The sequence below is a fragment of the Centruroides vittatus genome, unplaced genomic scaffold, assembly GCF_030686945.1.
Source record: "Centruroides vittatus isolate TY-2023 unplaced genomic scaffold, ASM3068694v2 contig_898, whole genome shotgun sequence".
Taxonomy (NCBI): Eukaryota; Metazoa; Arthropoda; class Arachnida; order Scorpiones; family Buthidae; genus Centruroides; species Centruroides vittatus.
This window is the reverse complement of record NW_027122588.1, coordinates 147,170-166,420: the sequence shown is the minus strand read 5'-3', so window position 1 is coordinate 166,420 and position 19,251 is coordinate 147,170. Positions and strand designations below refer to the sequence as shown.

General features: G+C 32.3%; 3 protein-coding genes across 4 annotated transcripts in view; 1 reads left to right on the top strand and 2 right to left on the bottom strand.

Annotated features, from left to right (window-relative positions):
- mRpL3 (mitochondrial ribosomal protein L3) overlaps positions 1 to 19,251 on the top strand; it is a 110,897-nt gene that overhangs the window by 34,435 nt on the left and 57,211 nt on the right. The gene's annotated exons all lie outside the window — the stretch shown is intronic.
- LOC136983948 (cytochrome P450 3A8-like) lies at positions 835 to 18,423 on the bottom strand. Of its 2 annotated transcripts, none has more exons than XM_067280843.1 (16): positions 18,366 to 18,423; positions 12,487 to 12,565; positions 12,312 to 12,408; positions 12,190 to 12,242; positions 12,016 to 12,112; positions 9,700 to 9,816; positions 9,543 to 9,631; positions 9,332 to 9,474; positions 7,991 to 8,106; positions 7,851 to 7,926; positions 7,616 to 7,776; positions 7,447 to 7,535; positions 1,603 to 1,746; positions 1,377 to 1,539; positions 1,233 to 1,306; positions 835 to 1,101 (listed from the first exon to the last, which is right to left on the bottom strand). In XM_067280843.1, the coding sequence occupies exons 2-16, from the start codon at positions 12,552 to 12,554 to the stop codon at positions 1,053 to 1,055; spliced, it is 1,536 nt and encodes a 511-aa protein (XP_067136944.1). In that variant the 5' UTR covers positions 12,555 to 12,565; positions 18,366 to 18,423; the 3' UTR covers positions 835 to 1,052. The 2 variants fall into 2 exon arrangements, with proteins under 2 accessions (XP_067136944.1, XP_067136945.1); XM_067280844.1 differs by having other exon boundaries at positions 1,211 to 1,306; positions 18,366 to 18,384.
- On the bottom strand, positions 12,560 to 15,901 carry LOC136983939 (uncharacterized). The gene is made up of 2 exons (XM_067280828.1): positions 14,060 to 15,901; positions 12,560 to 12,565 (listed from the first exon to the last, which is right to left on the bottom strand). The coding sequence occupies exons 1-2, from the start codon at positions 15,899 to 15,901 to the stop codon at positions 12,560 to 12,562; spliced, it is 1,848 nt and encodes a 615-aa protein (XP_067136929.1).

Genomic DNA, 19,251 nt, shown 5'->3' with positions numbered 1-19,251 from the left:
CTCAGACTCGGCTATCCGAGTGAGAAACCCCCGGAAATTTTTTTATGGACTATCCGTCCCGGATATGTCGGACCCCGTCCCTCATCATCCGGAAGCCCAATCGTAAACCTGGCTGAATTCTCGATGGAAAAAAGACACTCTTAGTTCTCACAAGACGAAAAAGTCAAAACATAAAACGTAAATTGAAAACACTTCAAATTATTACATTCATTGTTAACGCTGCTTTCACAAAGGAGAAGCAAACAGGCCACAAGGAGAAGCAAACAGCAACTAAAGTGCACTTCAACCAAGAAGGTTGAAGTGCACTTTAGGATACAAACTTATTTTAATTAATTCTAAGTTTAATCGAGCTTTAAATTTAATTAATACTTTAAATAACATTGGCTGATAATCGAGTGGTGAGGAATTATACCTTAAAGTAGTATTAAATCAAATACAATGAGATTTAAACAATGCTATACCTGAATGAAATTCTTTCCAATTGGTTTTTATTCAAGATTCGTATGCTAATAACCTGGCTGTAGGCTGCGGTCTATATATACGAAACGTCTTATCCATAAAACATCGCTTTTGTTGGTTTATACGAAAGCAGCCCATAGCCAAGGTCATCTAAATTACCTATGACCTTGGCTATGGGCTATTTTATTTAAAAAAAGGAAAAAGAACTGAAATAATTTCTTTTCATTTTTTAAAAGAACGTCTACAGTATTTAATACAAAAAATATGGTAACTGGTTGCAGATTTATATTTAAAAAATATTTATAAGCCAAATGATTAAAATACTGTGTGAATACAGTATATCAAATTGTAGAATAAATTACAAAGACATCACTATTGATTTTTCAAAAACAAATTTATTCGTGATCTACATTCTTATCAATAAACAATTCACAAACTTGAAATAGTTATACTTCAATCATTAAAATGATGCCCATTTTAATTGTGACGGCTGATGGCCGAGGCGTTAAGACATCACCCTCGGCCATCAGCCTCTAGAACCCGAGATAGAATCCGGGCGAAACCCTCTCCAAGAAATTTTTAAGGGCGATCTGTCAGAATCTTATATGTCGGTTATCATTGGCCGTCCTATTGAGGGCAGAACTGCAATGGCATGGGAAAAAAACCGTTACAGGGTGGAAAAATACGAAAAAGAAAAAAATGTCATTTTAATTTTTAATTATTTAAGAAATTAATATATCGAGCTTATTACTATTGACTAAATGATTTTTCACTTTCTTTCTTCCATCTTGAGATAGGTATCCTTCGGTCTATTAAATGTTCTTGCAATATGGAGTTCTATTTTGTCCTGTAAAAAATATTTTTTTTTATTTTGCTATAATTTAAAATGCTTGAATGCAAAATGCATGCAAATGCACCTTTGTCTTAGTTCCACGTTTGAATTTAATACGTTGCAAAACCATAGCCAGAGCTATTTTTATCTGCATTTGAGCAAATTTCATTCCTAAGCAATTCCTCGGTCCGATGCCAAATGGCATACTTGTGTATGGAATAATATTCTTTCTCTGTTCCGCTAGAAATCTGAAATAAATTAAATTTGTAGAAACTTTTGTATTAAGATTGTTATTGATATTTACAGTTTACCTATCTGGATCAAATTTTTCAGGGTCCGGGAAGTAATTTGGATCATGATGTATGGCGTGAACAGGTACAGCAACTACTGTGCCTTTTGGTATAACGAGTCCGGTATCGCCTAGCTTATAGTCTTGTACTGCTGTCCTTTCTAATCTAAAGAAAATAATTATAATAAATAAAATTAATGAGGAATAATTCCGAATAGATCAAAATTTAAACGAATACGTATAAATTCATTTTTTAAAGGTAGCCACATCCCCAACCGCTCTACTCCAACCACAGTATTGGAGTAGGTGACTCCGCAGTATTATTATTCCGACTGTTATATAATAGAGGGAAAGTATGGTGATCGGTCAAAAAATTAATGACCTCAAAGATTTTTCATTTTTGGTCTCAAGAGACCTTGAAACGTCGAAAACAAGTTGGGGTTTTTCTATGTGTATGGATATTAGTATATGTGTGGGGGCATTATTTTTTCACCCAATTTAATGCTTAATAATTCCCGTGTCTGTTGAAAATTTCTGAAATTTTATAAGTTTTTAAGAAAAGAAAGCTTGCGGCCGACATTTTCATCGCGTAAACGTGAACGTCGGCGTACAGCGCCGCCACATCCTATAAGCCTAGAAGTTTGAGAATACGTTTGGAACGTCGAGCATGATTCCACCGACGTTTCAAATGCCATTGTCAAACTTCTAGGCTCACAGGATGTGGCGGCGCTGTACGTCCGACGTTCACGTTTTTGTGATGAAAACGTTGGCCGCAACCTCTCTACAATCGGACCATTGGCACGGGAGAAATTAGGGGAATGATGGCCATATCTCGAAAAGCTAAAAAACAGTATTTATTAAATTTATAGGAAAAATTTAGTAAAATTTATGGCAATTTAGTTTACTTATCGACCTCCGAAAATCAATTCCTGTATATAGTCGGCCAGTGACTATTTTACTTGGCTGGTTTTTTCTTTTCTTAAAAATGGTATTTTATCAGAATATCACGGCAGTAACCTCCTGATAAAATATCATTTTTAATGAAATTCTTTGAGATAATTTTTTTGCGTTATTAATCATAATATATATATATATATATATATATATATATATATACAATATTCTTTAGGTATAATCATTTAGATTACATCTAAAAAATTTTATGTAAATGTCAGTGGCGTGCCGTCATTGGAAGCGATGGAAGCGCCGATTCCACCTTCCAATGACCTTCCTTGTATTTTATAAAATATAAATTTTCATATTTTAACGTACTTTGAATTAATTAAAATTAATATTTTATTATAACTGCATTATGTATCTTTTACAAATTTCTATACTACATGTGAAAAAAACGATAAGATTGCTATTGTATATTCGAATAATTCGGTGGCGGAAGGAATGTCGAAACCGGGTCAGTTTCTAATCAGCCAGATTATATAGGCATTAGCACATGCGGTTTACAGAGCACCAACCTCACCCGGTTTAGCTGGTAGAAGCGACACACGCGTACGGAGTCCAACTTTATACGCCGGACCGGTTCTGAACTGTTAGCCGCCTGCCTGTCAACTTCCAAGCAGCCAGATTATAGGCATTGGCGCATGCGCTTTACAGAGCACCAACGTCACGGTTAGCTGGTAGAAGCGACACACGCGTAAAGAGTACGCGACTTTATATCCCGGAGCGGTTGTGGGCTGTTAGCCGCCTGCTAGATATTCGGCCACCCTCGCCCGATTATGTGAATCATAAGCAGACTAGATCAACGGCGGGCAACCCGCGGGCCAGCTACGGCTGGCGAAAAGTTTCTATCCGGCCCGCGAGATCTTTAATAGATTATTAAATTGGAAAAATAACTATTAATTAGTTATTTTTCCAATTCTTTGTAATTTTTCGAAAACAATAAGAGAAATAAATGTAGTAATTAACTTTTTATTTATTTATTTCATATTTGCAGACTAAAAAAATTACGAGTCACAAGAAGGCGTCAATTAACTACTACGGCGCGGAAAAAAACGTAAAATTTATTCTGGCCCATGTTATAAAAAGGGTTGCCCACCCTAGACTAGATTTATAACAACCCAACCTGATAGGAGTTTACTGGCACGTTTTTATGATAGTTCTGTATAGTTGACAGGAGTTTAAAAAAACTCCTTTAAAATATTTGATATATTTATTCCGCGTTTATTCCGCTCTCCCATCTTATATTACTTACGGATTTCGATGTTAAACCGGTGATATTACGATTTAGTATGTCCCATCTGTAAGGGGATGCAGAAAAAACGTGTACAATTCTAGTACAGTGTTAAAAATTAACTGTTACTTTGGCCGCATCATTTACAACCAAATTTAATGAATGAGACGTACAGTACATACAATGGTACAAAAAAAAAGCTCTAGAATTTATTTTCCTTAAATTTACGATTTATATATCCGTTGTCATAAAAATTTGTCTTTCCACTGTTTTCCCAAGACTACAGATATTCAGGTACAAAGTAACTGGTTTCGACTTATTTCTACTTAAGAAGTGACTAAATAATTAAGAGATTAGGGAATGGGGACATAAATAAAATCCTGTTGAAAGAGCCAGAATTTTACTTCAACAAAAGCTTAACAGAACCAATCACTCGCTCAGTACAGTGGGAAACTGATTTCCGTGTACACCTGGTATTAAAACGAATTAGTTAGAAAACGAATGACTATTAAGTTTAACATAGTTAGATTTTTACAGCTACGGTGAGAAACGTTTAAAATTTACAACAGCCCTGTGGCGTCCTTTGAGATATACTAGTGATGCGACAAAAGAGGCATTTGACATTGACCGGTATCATGGCACGCACACACTCAACACACCTACCTGGACCGTCACTAGTTCCATCCATTAGCTACTCGTATCAAGATATTTGACTAAGTGGATTGTTTTAAGATTTAAAAAGTAAAGAATATTTTATGTTATTTTTATGTACGTTTCTTTACAAAGCTAAATTTTAATTATAATTTTCTTTAAAAGTATATTAACACAATCGAACAATACATTGTACCAGGTATGTATATCCACCGCACATTTTATTTCACCGAGTAAGTTTTTATAATTTATTTTTAATTTTAGCCCTTATATCGTGGCTAGCGATTCAGAATGTAATTGTGATATTAAAAATACATTTAGAGAAGTCTACAGTTTTTACTGGCTTATCGAACAAATGAATACGAATGGACCCTAGACCAGTGATTCTTAACAGGGGGCCGCGGCCCCTGGGGGTCCATAAGAAGTTTGCCGGGGGCCGCCAAATTATGCAAAATTTCCTTCAGAATATAATAAAAAGAAAATTGTGTATAATCCGAATATCGTATTGAAAAGTGAAATAAGAAAGATAAAGTTTTCCTATTTAGTTTTTATTTATTTATTTTGTATTTCTTCCTACATACAACTTTGTTAGTACAGAAGAAATAAATGCAAATATGCTACTTACACCGCAGTATTTACTTCTTTTATTCCAAAGCAATTTTAAGAAACTATTAATGCTTGGAATTTTAAAAATAATTAGGAAAAATAGTAGGCTTTGAAAATTTAAATATTTTTGCAAAAGTTATGCAAAATCCTTACGACAAGTGGGCGTTTTAGTTTTAGTTTAGTTTTAGCATCGACATTGGATCGATTTATCGACATGTTTCTTATTTTATTTTCTGTTAAAAATTAATGAGTTTTCATGTTTAATTGTGAAGTTTGAATGTTATTTAAATAGATAATGAAATAATAAAAGTTATGATTTACATTTATTATATAAAAAATAAAGCAATAATAAAAAAATCAATTTATTATAGATAAATTATCAAATTATCAAATATAAATTATTATTAAAAATGGGGGTCACAAAAAAATTATGAAATATTTGGGGGCGGCGAGTATAAAAAGGTTAAGAACCACTGCCCTAGACCATCACTGACGCGCAATTAACTGATTGCCCCTGGAAGTCGGCTTCTTACAGAAACACAGCTTCCCTGTCATCAAATGTCACGGCACGCCACTGGTAAATGTGAATACTTATAGGTAACGGTAGCACGGCCGGATGGCCGAGCGGTCAAGGTGGTAGCCTACCGCTCTGGGGGACCCGGGATCGAATTCGAACGGGTCGAAAATCCCCAGGAATTTTTCGGGGGGTGGTCCGTTCGGATATGTCGGGCCCCGTCCCTCACCACCCGGTCGCCCATTGTGGGCCTGGCCGAACCCATAATGGGCCTTCTAAAAGAGGCCCTCTTAGTGCCCACAGGGCGGAAAGAGTTAAAAAAAAAAAAAAAAGGTAACGGTAGCAATTATTAGGATGCAAACAAACAACGAATGACGGAAAAGTCCGGCAACATGTTGCCAGCTTTTTTCTAGGGTATTAAAAAATATTCGTACAGATTTGATGCAGATAAGTCAAACAGTAAAAAATCCATTTCATAAGTTAAAAATTATTTCATTTTTCAAAATAGCTACGTTGCTGCGCAAATATTGACTCAAACATGTTATACATTTTTCACGGAAACGTAGCCATTTTGAGAAATAAAATAATCTCCAAGTTAAAACGGAAAAAAATAAATTAAAATAATAATAATAATAATAATAATAAATGAAAAAAATATATCATGCCGATTTAAAGAAAAAACACAGCATCAGGACCGGCGCTAGAGTATACCAGCCTGGAGCAAGACATGCATTTGACGTCCCTTATCTCCTACATAAAACGGGGAAAAAAATGTTTTAAAATGCCATATCTATTGGAAGTGGGAAGAAATTTTTGAATGTTTTAAAATTTTAATTGGGCTCAATTTAAAAAATTGTGGACCTATAAATTTCCACTGTTATCTGTCGCCCGTCCGTCTGCCTTTCCTTAATCTCGAGAACAAAGTTAGATAGATAAAAGACGAGACCAGATATAAAAATCTTAGGGAAAGGAGGCCCCGATTAACTATATAAGCACTTCTAATGCAAACCGGAAATCACTTTATGTCAATTCAAAACTTTTCTCCTGAAAAGTGTTAGATAAACGGCACGACTCCATTGTTAAAGGAAAAGTATGATGTACAGGAGCAAGTCACTACTAATTTGATGTGGCGAAGATATTTTTTAATTTATTTAATTTAAAATATATGATTAAAAATTGCAGCCCGGCATTGTGACCATGTCACAATAATTGCTCGTTTTATTTAAAATAGTTTAATTTCATTTACATTACTACGGTAGTTTCACAGTTCGTTATTTGTGAAAATTTGCCATCCTGGACAAATGCTCAGTTTGCCCACGCGGTAGCGTCGACCCTGCAGGGGCATATGGCATCTTTCCATTTAGCGTAGATTTTAGCCCTGGAACCGTCCATTGAAACGCGTGAATCTGAAAAGATCATTCAGATCTTTTCAGATTCATGCGTTTCAATGGACGGTTCCGGGGCTAAAATCTACGCTCAATGATCTTTTCAGATTCATTTTATCATTAGAACTCTTAAACGCAACAACAAAGCCAAGAGCTTTCTTTTGGCAAGATCAAAAATCGAAGATCAGATTTTGCAGTTTGCACAAACAAATAGGAATTGCATTTGATTGATTGATTAATTACGCGATATATCAACACGTTGTAGACTTTAAGATCTGCCATAATTACACTTTATTCTGATTAAATTATTACTATTTAAACAATAGAATTATTTATTGTTTTTTAAAAATTAGTTTTAAAAATATCTTGTCTGAATTTCTAAAAATTACTTTATATACTTTACTGCTTACTATTATATTTTATATTGTTTATATGAGAACGCATTTTTTACTTAGATCTAAATTTGAAATTATAAATTTCAGCAAAAAATAAAAATTTATGGACTAATAAAATAATGTTTACCTTATTGGCAGTGTATGATATCTTAAAACTTCTTCCAAGAAAGCATCTAAATATTTCATATTGGAAATATTATCATAGTTTAATTCTTCCTATTAAATTTAAAAATTAGTATTAAACCTCATTATTCGAAAACATTTTCCTATATATTCTGGTACTTATCATAGCTTACATTATCTTTTATTGTTTGGTCAATTTCATCGATAAGTTTTTCTTGAATTTCTGGACTAACAGCTAATTGATGAGCAGCGTATATAAAAGTTCCGGTCATGGCAGTGAATCCAGCAATAACAAATATAATACATTGAGCAACAACATCGTCTAAGTCCAAAACTTTAAAAAATATAGAAATTAAGAAATAAAGAATAATAAAGTATCTATTACTATATAAATACAAATATAATAACTTTTCTTCTCATTTTTGCGATCTTGATTGTTTTTGAAATCCAACATCAATTGTAGAAAATCCATGGGTTTCTCTTCCTAAAATAGATTTTATTATAAACATTTGTTTTTAATTCGTAAGTAATTTAAAGTGTTAACTCACATCTTTTAAATTCTCTCTCTCTCTTATCACTTGTAAGACAACGTTTCTAAAAAATGTAATTGTTTGTGGGTTGAAAATAGACATACGGATAAGTTTTGCAAAACCAGGAAAATAGCCTGAAAAATTTTATTTTTAGTTAATAAATTTGAATACATTACATTAGCGCTTTAAATATATAATCCTTAATAATATTAATAAAGGTATCTAATTTTTCCGTTTTAGAATGTGAGTAGATATCAAAATTTAAATCTTATTACAGTAATCCCCACTCATTGCAATGCACTTATGTCAAAGTTTTTCCAATCCTAAAAACATGCCTTAAAGTCGTTTTCGTGAAACCCCTTCAAGACACGTAGCGAATTTCGTATTATGAGATCAATCGACTCAAAACGGTGACTACAGAGCGGAGATTTTACTAGACGAAACGGGAAAAAATCACATGGTGTTCGAACAGGTGAATGGAGCTTGAAGGATCGCATTTATTGAATTTTCTAACAAAAATCACAAACAACAGGAGCATTGTCGTGGTGCAAAATCCACCAGTTTTCTCGCCACAAATCAGGTGGTTTTTTACGAATTCCTTCACGGAAACGACGCCAAACGCTCAAATAATATTCTTCGTTGACAGTTTGGCGGGTCGGAAAGAATTTGTGATGAACGACACGACAAAGTGAACATGACTTTGAGTTTTGACTGACTTTGACGTGGTCTTTTAGGTCGTCAAGTACCATTTACTTGATTGTTGTTGTTTCCGTGTCAAAAGTGTAGATCCATGTTTCAACATTCGTAATGACGCGGTTTTTAAGAATGATTCGCTTTGAGGAAAGATTTCCTCGGCCACTCGAAAATGTCGTTTTTCAACGTTTTTTAGACGACTCGAGAAGCGAAATGATCACTGAGCATCAAATCTCTGACTCGAGCGACGTGTTGTTCATCAGTTGAAGTGAATGGCACATCCAGAGCGTGGTTCATCTTTGACGCGTACTCTGCCTTCCTCGAACATCTTGTAGGAGACTACCAGTCAAAATCTCTTGTTTTTTATAGCGTATCTTCCCGATACTTTTTGATCACAGTGGTATGTAAACCATTTTCATTGCTTAAACAATTTTGAATAGAATTTTAAACTTTTAAGTGACTGCCTTTATAATTATGGTACACACTTTAAATAAATAGATTTAATGAAAATTTATATTAATTACGAAAATAATTATTTAATTATTTAAGTTAAATTCTTTTATTCAAATTTTATTCGTTAAATTTGAATAAAAATATGTAACTTATGTAAAATATAATTATTTGAGTATAGCCACAAATGAAATTTGTAAGTTATGAATAACATACCTGCTATTATGAATCTCCAAGGAATAGGACCAATTAATTCTTGAATCGCAGCCACAAATAAATTATTTGGATCTTTTCTGGAATCGAGCTTTACTCCAAAAGCACACTTAGCAATTACGTCCATAAGAAAAGCAGTAAAATAACTGAAATCATAATTTTTAAACAATAATAAATGAAAAAAAAAAAAGTGAATTCTAAAATTTTCACTTACTCATTAACTACAACTTCTCTATTTTCTCTAGCAATTTGTATAAAATTTTCTAGCAGTCCTTGGGCGCAATAATTACTATCCTTGACCATCTGAAAAATGAATAATACAAATTATTATTTTTATTTTGATATAATATAAATAAATAAAATATAAATACCATTCTCAATTTTCCAGATGTAAAAGCAGGAGAAATTATATTTCTTAGTTCTTTCCATCTTTCATAGCTTTGGAGCACAAAAACTCTGTCCAAAATTGGATCACCAAAGCGTACTCGCTAAATAAGAATTATAATTAGTTTTCATTAAAAATATCTATTTGTATCTATTCAGTTAAAAATTTCATGAAAATAAGGAACTTATTTCTATCCAAGATTTGCTTTTTGTCCATTACTATGACTGAATATGTGAGCGCTAAGTTTTGGCTCTCAGGAGAACTCATCAAACATTATTGATACAGTAGAAGAAATCACACAGAGATGGATGAACACTGCTTTTTATTGTAACAACGGTATGCATATCAATACAATTAAGAAATCACACGGAGTTCTTCCATCTGTGTGATTTCTCCTATTGTATTAATAGTGTGTGATAAGTCCTCCCGAGAGCCCGCATATTCAGTTATAAGTTATTTTTAATTATTTTAATTTACTTATGCTTTTTAAAAAAACTATAATTTGTTTTTTTTAAAAAGCAAAGTGTTACAGGCGTATAAGTTTTAATATTGTAGACTTCGAGATAATTTTAAGTATATAATAGGAAAAAACTGTGTAAAGTGTAGTATAAAAATTTTACGCTACAATTTATACAATTATGAAATAGAAAAATTAAACTATAAAAATTGTAAACGCGTTTTCTACAACAATTTTATTACATTGGTGCTTATGGTATCATTCATACTCTAAAATTAAAAATAGCAATATATATCTTAACTTTGCTTTTTTGACGTTTTAGTCTGTGGGCACTAAGAGGATCCATGCCAACACGGGCTCGATCAGGCCTACAATGGGATGACAGGGTAATAAGGGTCGGGTCCCGATATATCCGGGACCACCCATAAAAAATTCTGGGGATTTTCACCCACTCGGATCCCCAGAGCCATCCGGCCATCATGATTTTTTAAAATTAAAAATAGCGGATAGTTTGTGACAGATATTCATTTTATCAATGCTCAGTTGTTTTAGTTATCATATCTAACCATAAAGAGGATGTCTCTAAGACAAGTTTTAATAAACAAGTATTATAATGTAAATCTTTAAAATTAATATTATTATCTTATAACAAAAAACAAAATAAAATAAAATTACATACATTTTCAATCTTACTTTTTATCTTTATAAAATTTCGACCTATTTGTACATTCCTGTGGATTATACTTTCTTTAGTAGAGATTTATTATTTTTCAGATGTACAGTACAGTGGAACCTCGGTATACGTCTGCTTTAGAATACGTCCAATTCGGAATACGTCCTGTTTGGACAAAACAAATTTTGCTCGGTATACGACTTTTGTTCAATATACGACTTAATTCAATTATATGCGCCATCTATGAACAAGTAGCACTATCGGTGTACTAGACCAGACTAGATGTTTGCGATGCCACGGTTTATAACTTTGTTAAATTTTTTCTGATTTTAATTTGTAAGTAAAATTTTATTGTTTTTATTAATCATGAATTGCAAAAAGGCAAATGAAAAGCAACAGAAAACTAAAAAAATGACTAGAATCACAATGGAACTGAAAAAAGAGATTGTTAAGAAATATGAAGGTGGCATGCACGTTCGAGATTTAACTGTTGCATACCGTATTCCGAGAACGACGATATCAACAATTGTGAAAAATGAAGACATTATTAAATCTGCTAACATTGCGAAAGGGGTTAAATAAATTTCTAAACAGATTATTAGTATTAAGGAGAGTTTGATTTGATTTGATTTTGATTTCATGATTTAAATAATATAATACAATATACTGTAATAACTTTAAAAATCTATAATAAAATTTATTTTTTTATTAATGTGCTCAAACAGTGTTTAAATTATTTTACAATCCCATTAATATATCATATCAAAAGGGGTCTTTTTACATGAGAATGGATTAATCATTTTTACATTACTTCTTATGGGAAAGGTTGGTTTGGTATACGTCCTATTCGGTATAAGTCCAAACATCAGGAATGAATTAAGGTCGTATATCGAGGTTCCACTGTATTTGGAAATTACAGCAATCTTTTCTTTATATTTATTTATTCTCTCTACGAAAAGGTTTAGTTTTAAATCGTCATGACCGTTTTTCCCGTCACGAAAAATAAATAAATAATAAATAAATGCACTGGGGAATCGATAAATCGATAAATTTCTATATTTCCTCTTATCTAATCCGTAAATTTTTCAACAAAGCAATAAATATTTGAAAATTGTTACTAAAAATTGAAATATAAATAATATAATTAAAGTATAAAATATATACAGACTTACTCTTTGTTCAGAAAAAGCGTAGAAATCTTTGACAAGAATATTCTTTAGCAACTCTGGTTCGCCTACCATTAGAGCTGGATTTGATCCTTCATATATTCTTAAATATTTATATTCAACATTAAATAAAAGCCAATAAGATGGATATATTTTCATATATTATTTAGATTTTATTACCCAAATACTTTTCCATATTTGTTGTACCATTGTTGTTCCAATACTCCTTGATTCTAAATGCATATACAATTGCATAGTTTACGAAATTATAAATATTTAAATTTTATTATAATAAAGCTTACAGTTTTGAAGTCTACACCAACTGATCCAGTTAAAATCATGGGAGGAACTTCAGGAATGCCTCGATTTTTCCAAAAGCCGAAATTTCTTGTTAAATATCTAATTTTGAAAATGTTTATTGTATATAAAAAGTACAAAATTGATAAATTAGAAATAAAAATAATTAAATAAACTTACAAATATAGAAGTAAAACTGTTCCAAGTAGAAAAATAACATAATCGGGAATACCATAAACATCGGCCATCTTGATTATATCTGTTTGAAAAATTACAATATTATTATATAAATTGTAAAAGATAAATTCCACATACTTTTTGATAAGATATTTTTGTTATCTTCCTGTGTTTTAATTCCTAAACCCAGTATCAATTTTAAAAATTTGCTATTAAATATTTTACTCTCATTGAAATAAACCCTGAAATCAATTTATTATAATATAATATAAAATATCATGAATAATTATAACACAAAATATTTTCACGTAAAATTTTTATATTTTTAGACTCTTTTCGCTCTTTGGGCACTAAGAAGGCCTTCAGAGCTAAGATCAAGCCTATTATGGGTTCGGATATGTGGAACCCATAATAGGCTTGATAAAAATCACCTAAAAATTCCTAGATTTTTAGGTAATTCTATGTAGATAGTTAGTTTAGTCTGTATGTAGGGTTAAAAGAAAGCATTTTTTTTTATCGGAGTCGTCATACAGATGTTTAATAAAAATTATCTAAGTAAAAAAAAGCCTTATAAGTTTTTGATATATCGCCAGCTGCTATCTTATATCAACATCTTACTAGATTCTGGACTGTAAAATTACCGATAATTTAAGCCTTTATTGTTTCTTATCTAACAGAGATAGTTATTTCTTTCAATTGTTCTTGCTACGGCATTGATATTACAGTATTTATAGTTGTTTCTTTTCATATTATAAAGCACTCAGCAAATCATTATAGATATACGTACTTAACACCTTACTCTTGCCGAGAAAAAATATATTTATTTGCAACAAACAAACAAACGTTTTCAGCCTGCTTCACAGGCCATCTTCAGGCTTGGAATACATTTGAAATTAAAATTCCATCCATGGAATACAAAAATTCAAATTCAAAATTAAATAAGGTACAATCAAAATAAAATATTGAATAACTAACATAAAGCAAAAAATAACAAAAAATATATAAAAATGTAACAAATGAATACGTAAGCATTAATAAATGCAAATTTCTAAGACATACAATAAAACCATTATATTGATTGGTTAGAGCCCTTATTAAACTTCTTAACCATAAACTTCCATGCAGAGGGAAGACTTTCTGCGTCCCTCGCATTAAGACAGCCTTCTTGTAATCTACTTCTAAAAATCTGCAACTTTTCCGCTGTCAAGGCTAATGATGGAGACGATAAAGGATTTATGATGGCCGCCTCATTCCATTTGACCGTAGCTCCTGGCGCTTGCGCCATTTGGGACAAAACTGTTGCATTAGACCCCTTTCTGATATTATAACTATGCTCCTTGATTCTAATTCCTAAACTTCTAGTGGTTACTCCGATGTAATCTTTTTTAACGCCCAATTGCATGTTTTCATACGGAATTTTATAAACTCCTGCTTTCTCTTCTGCCTTTATAACATCTTTATCATTCCTGAGGATTTTGTATAAATTAGGGGCCCTTTTTATAAGCATCTTCGAACTTTTTCTGTGTGCTATTTCTTTCATGACTGTATTCATACTTTCATTATATGTAAACTTTACAAATTTATTGGGAGCATTCTTAAAACATCCTTTCTTGATGTTGTGTTCATATTTCTTAATTATTCCTAGAATTGTACTTTTTTGGTAACCTAGGGTCCTGGCTACATTTATTATTCTATTTATTTCTTTCGTCCTGTCTTGTACTCTTTCGCAATACAAAAAGGCTCTTCTTATTAAAGCCCTGAAAGCTGCAATTTTATATTTATACGGATCCTTGGATTGGGAGGGAATATACAATGGGCTGTGGGATGGTTTAATAAAAACACTAGTGGACAAGTGGCCTTTTTTGAATGTGATATCGATGTCGAGAAAATGCAGATTCAAGGAACTTTTCTGCTCCAATCTTAAAGTAAGGCCATCATTGTTATCATTGATCTTATCTAAAAAATCCTTAATTCTGCTGTTACTTCTCCATAATATAAGTAGGTCATCAACGTATCTGCTGAAATACACGATATCATCCTTAAAACCATGAAAAATTCTTCTTTCCAGCCTCCTAACTACCAATTCGCATAGGATCCCTGAGAGTGGACTTCCCATAGGGACCCCTCTTCTCTGTCTGTAGACCTGTCCATTAAACACGAAACAAGACTCCCGGCAGACCAAACTAGTTAAACTCTCTACCTCTTCCGTATAACTAAGCAATTCCGAGTTATTGCTGTATAAGAAATCCAATAGTGCCTCCTCGCATGATTCTATCCTTACTGACGGATACATGCTCTCATAGTCGAAAACCGTTGCAACCTCATCCTCCATTAATGCTATACTTTGCAGATCCTTAACCACCTTCATAGGATCACGGGCAACAAGAGTATCCGTGTCTAGTTGCAAGGATAAGTATTCATGCAATTTCTTTTCTAACACAAACGTGGGACCCCTGCACTTCTCTACAACAGGTCTTATTTCTTTACCGGTTTTATGCACCTTCGCGAAAGCAAATAATCTAGGTGTTCCTGGCCTAGGGTTCCTGCATTTCTTGAGAAAAGGCAAAACTTTGGAAAGCTTAGAGACCTCCAGTTTCCTGACCCTTCTATCCAAGCTTCCAATAAGATTGCTGTTGATCTTTTCACACTCCGTCTTTTCGATGTAATCCATTAGTGCTTCGTTATATGTACTCCTTTTCATGATGACTAGTTGTTTACTTTTGTCAGCCCTAGTCAAGACCAAATCATTATGTTTTAACCAATTCTTCGTGAGCCGGATGTCACTACTCCTAAAATCCTGCTTACGGCCCCTCTGCCTGTTGTTGAGGACTGCTTTCCATCTGAAGTACTCTTTTTCTAAATCGTCTAGCCCAACAATGCCTCTTTCAATTTCCTGTACTGAGGTTTCCCAATCCATAGCCTCCACAGGCACAAAATTTGGGCCTTTTATTAGAAGCTTCTTAATTCTTCCTGGTACCTCAATTTGGTCCCACGCGCGGAAAGCAATAAGATTTTTCTTTGTACTTCTAACCTTTTGTTTATGTATAATCCATTTTAATTTCTTTACATAATTACTAGTAGAATTCTTCTGGACTGCTTCAGCTAGATCGACCACTCTTTTATTCACATCAACTAGTTTCTCTGGATCTTCATTGTATATAGCGTTTTCTAGGCTAACGAGATCATTCAATAATCCGAATTTTTTGTTCTTCGCAATCCGAATAGACTTCTTCAGGCAAGCCATACAAAACCTGAATTTCAGTGAACTACATTCCGTAGGAACGCTGATTCGGTAGATTGACATAGGGAATACTCCATTCCTTAAACAAGCCTTTAAAAAATCCAATTTGCATTTAGCTTTAACCAACCTTAAAGTTAACTTCCTGTATCTTTTGCAAAGTTTCACCGGTGCCGCCATATCAATAATATTATAAAGGGCCCCTAATTTATACAAAATCCTCAGGAATGATAAAGATGTTATAAAGGCAGAAGAGAAAGCAGGAGTTTATAAAATTCCGTATGAAAACATGCAATTGGGCGTTAAAAAAGATTACATCGGAGTAACCACTAGAAGTTTAGGAATTAGAATCAAGGAGCATAGTTATAATATCAGAAAGGGGTCTAATGCAACAGTTTTGTCCCAAATGGCGCAAGCGCCAGGAGCTACGGTCAAATGGAATGAGGCGGCCATCATAAATCCTTTATCGTCTCCATCATTAGCCTTGACAGCGGAAAAGTTGCAGATTTTTAGAAGTAGATTACAAGAAGGCTGTCTTAATGCGAGGGACGCAGAAAGTCTTCCCTCTGCATGGAAGTTTATGGTTAAGAAGTTTAATAAGGGCTCTAACCAATCAATATAATGGTTTTATTGTATGTCTTAGAAATTTGCATTTATTAATGCTTACGTATTCATTTGTTACATTTTTATATATTTTTTGTTATTTTTTGCTTTATGTTAGTTATTCAATATTTTATTTTGATTGTACCTTATTTAATTTTGAATTTGAATTTTTGTATTCCATGGATGGAATTTTAATTTCAAATGTATTCCAAGCCTGAAGATGGCCTGTGAAGCAGGCTGAAAACGTTTGTTTGTTTGTTGCAAATAAATATATTTTTTCTCGGCAAGAGTAAGGTGTTAAGTACGTATATCTGTTGTTTCTTTTCTTTTCTTTCGAAGACACAATGTAGTGACGTAAACTTAAACACTGGGCGAATTTTTCATCCTTTTTATTCGGTTGGAACGCTTTTTTATTACATAACGCGTTTCGGGCCGATGCCCCTCTAAATAAAAAAGCGTTCCAACCGAATAAAAAGGATGAAAAATTCGCCCAGTGTTTAAGTTTACGTCACTACATTGTGTCTTCGAAAGAAAAGAAAAGAAACGAAAATACAAAACACGGTTTCCTCAAGATAGTATTTATAGTTGTAAATTTTTTGTTCAAGGTTTAGTATTTAAATATTTAACACGGATGACCATACCATATTGACAATGTCCAAGCGAGTTATTCTTTGAAAATGCGAAAGGAATATTTTTAGATTTAACAAAAAAATTGAAAATGACATTTAATGGAACGAGCAAGAAAAAGAGAATCTTTAAGCGCTGGAAATATGAAATTCTTAGTGTTACATTAGTATGTGCTTGGCGCTATTTAATCCTTAGTAACAGCAAACAAATAATTTATTTAAATTTACTGATAACGAGGAATTGGAATGGGACATTTGTCCTTGAACACACAGTTCGAGAAGCACTGATATATTTAACCTTAATGTCAGGTATGTCCTACAAATAAAATGATCAGGCAATCAAGAACATAGATTATTCATTTTTATAAACTTTATCATTTATATTTAATCCTAGTTTTATTTAAATTAATAATGCTCGAGACTTAATTCTTTCTCGTTAGATTTCAATTTATCTGATATAAGAAAACACTGATTCTTCAATAAAATTCATAATTTTTCTGTGTAAAAAGTAATTACATATCTGTCAATTCTAACATGAAATAATATTAACATTGAGATACTTCTAACAAGAAAATTTCTTTGGAATGCATGTATTTAATACAGTAGTTTAATGTTCACACAAACATGAAAAAATTTAATTAAATATTATATTTTAATGTAATATTTAATTAAATAGGCTAATATTAAATAAATATTATAACTGATCATATCAATTGAAAAATAACTTTTAAAATATTTAAAACTTATTTTTTAATAAAAGAATTAAAACTGAATTTTTAATATATGTAAAAGATATATACGTACTCAAACTTTAATATAAATATTTCAGAAAGTTCATTAAAAATATTCTTCATATTTGGTGGGCTTTAATTACATATCGTTTTCCTACAGCAAGATCTTAAAAGTACACTTCATTATTCCTAATGTTTTAAAGAAAACATTAGAAATTGCCGATTGGCCGATTTGGTTAAAATTACTAAACCCTGGTAGTCGGTTGCAGGTTTGCACCAGACCAATGAACTGGCTACGTGGAGTTTTCCGAATTTTCTTTACTTGTCTAGCACCTAAGGAGCTAGTCTCATAGAAACTCCTCCCGGGAAGCACCCCTTGACAGATCGCCCACGAGTTGCTTTATCTTATCCCATCATCCAATACAATAATTGTCAAGACTCAACATTATATAATAATTTCAAAGTAAAATTTATTTTGCAAGATATTTGAAAATCACTCAAACTTAAATCAGTCTTTATAATAAGGTAATTCCTCAATTGATTCAATAGGAAAACAATTCTGAATATTAAAAAAACTGTTTGCATCTTTCATAATTAAAGACAGATTAAGCTTTAAGGTATTCCATACGATAAAAATAATTAACAAGAGAAGCGCAAAAGAATGCCATTAATCGTCAAACTTACAATTAATTTCATACACCTGAATTCTGTTGCATTTCCTTGTGCTTCTGTTAGAATAAGATTATTCTTGTACTAAGAGATTTTCTATAATGTTCTCTTCCTTCTCTTATTGTATATGATTATAAACACATTTTAGTTCAGTTTTTCTACACTTGATAGTACTAATTTATTTCTCTGTTCAATTCAAACACTAATTTGTTATTTCCTTTAAAAACTAATTTCCTATTTCCTTTTTGAAAAAATCATACAGCTTAATTTATTCAGAATCCTTCGCATTTCTGACTCAGATCCGAATCAACTTAGTTTTGTCACTGGTGTTAAAAATAATTTTAAGATGATGTTATTAACAAAACTCATTATAACTTCTCTATATTAACGATTGTGAATATTATAATTTGGATTTTAAACAATCTCGAATTTTATAAGCTATATATAAAATAATTACAAAGCTTAAAACTACAGTCGAGTCCACAAAATCTGTCCAATGAAAATATTCATCCTTGTCCTTCCATCGCGAATAATAAAAAGGAAACGATCCCGTAGCTATACTTCCTCTCTCGTTCACTTCTAGTACAGATTTGTGTAATACACTTCTATTAAACCGCCTTTTATCTTCATGAGGCCTAATTCCCGAAAGATTGGCAAACTTTGTGAATATTTGCTTCATACCCAAGATTTTCAAATTTTTCCTTAAGTCCCGAGAATATTCAAGGGTAAATTTCGGTAGTTTTATAATCACTTTGAATTTTTTCATGCTTCAGGTAATCTGTTCTAGCAAATAATTGTAAAGTAGACCCCCTATAACACGGTTTCGTGTTATATGAATTCCGTGTTGTACGAGTCACTTAAATATATGAGTAAATCACAGCCCGGCACGTGTGCAGTTTAG

Coding starts and splice junctions, on each gene's coding strand:
- LOC136983948 (XM_067280843.1), bottom strand. CDS start 12,554: ATGGCCGATGTTTATGGTATTCCCGATTATGTTATTTTTCTACTTGGA. Junction 12,113..12,189: donor AAATATGGAAAAGTATTTGG/GTAATAAAATCT, acceptor TAAATATTTAAG/AATATATGAAGGATCAAATC. Junction 9,632..9,699: donor CATCTGGAAAATTGAGAATG/GTATTTATATTT, acceptor TTCATTTTTCAG/ATGGTCAAGGATAGTAATTA.
- LOC136983939 (XM_067280828.1), bottom strand. CDS start 15,901: ATGGCGGCACCGGTGAAACTTTGCAAAAGATACAGGAAGTTAACTTTA.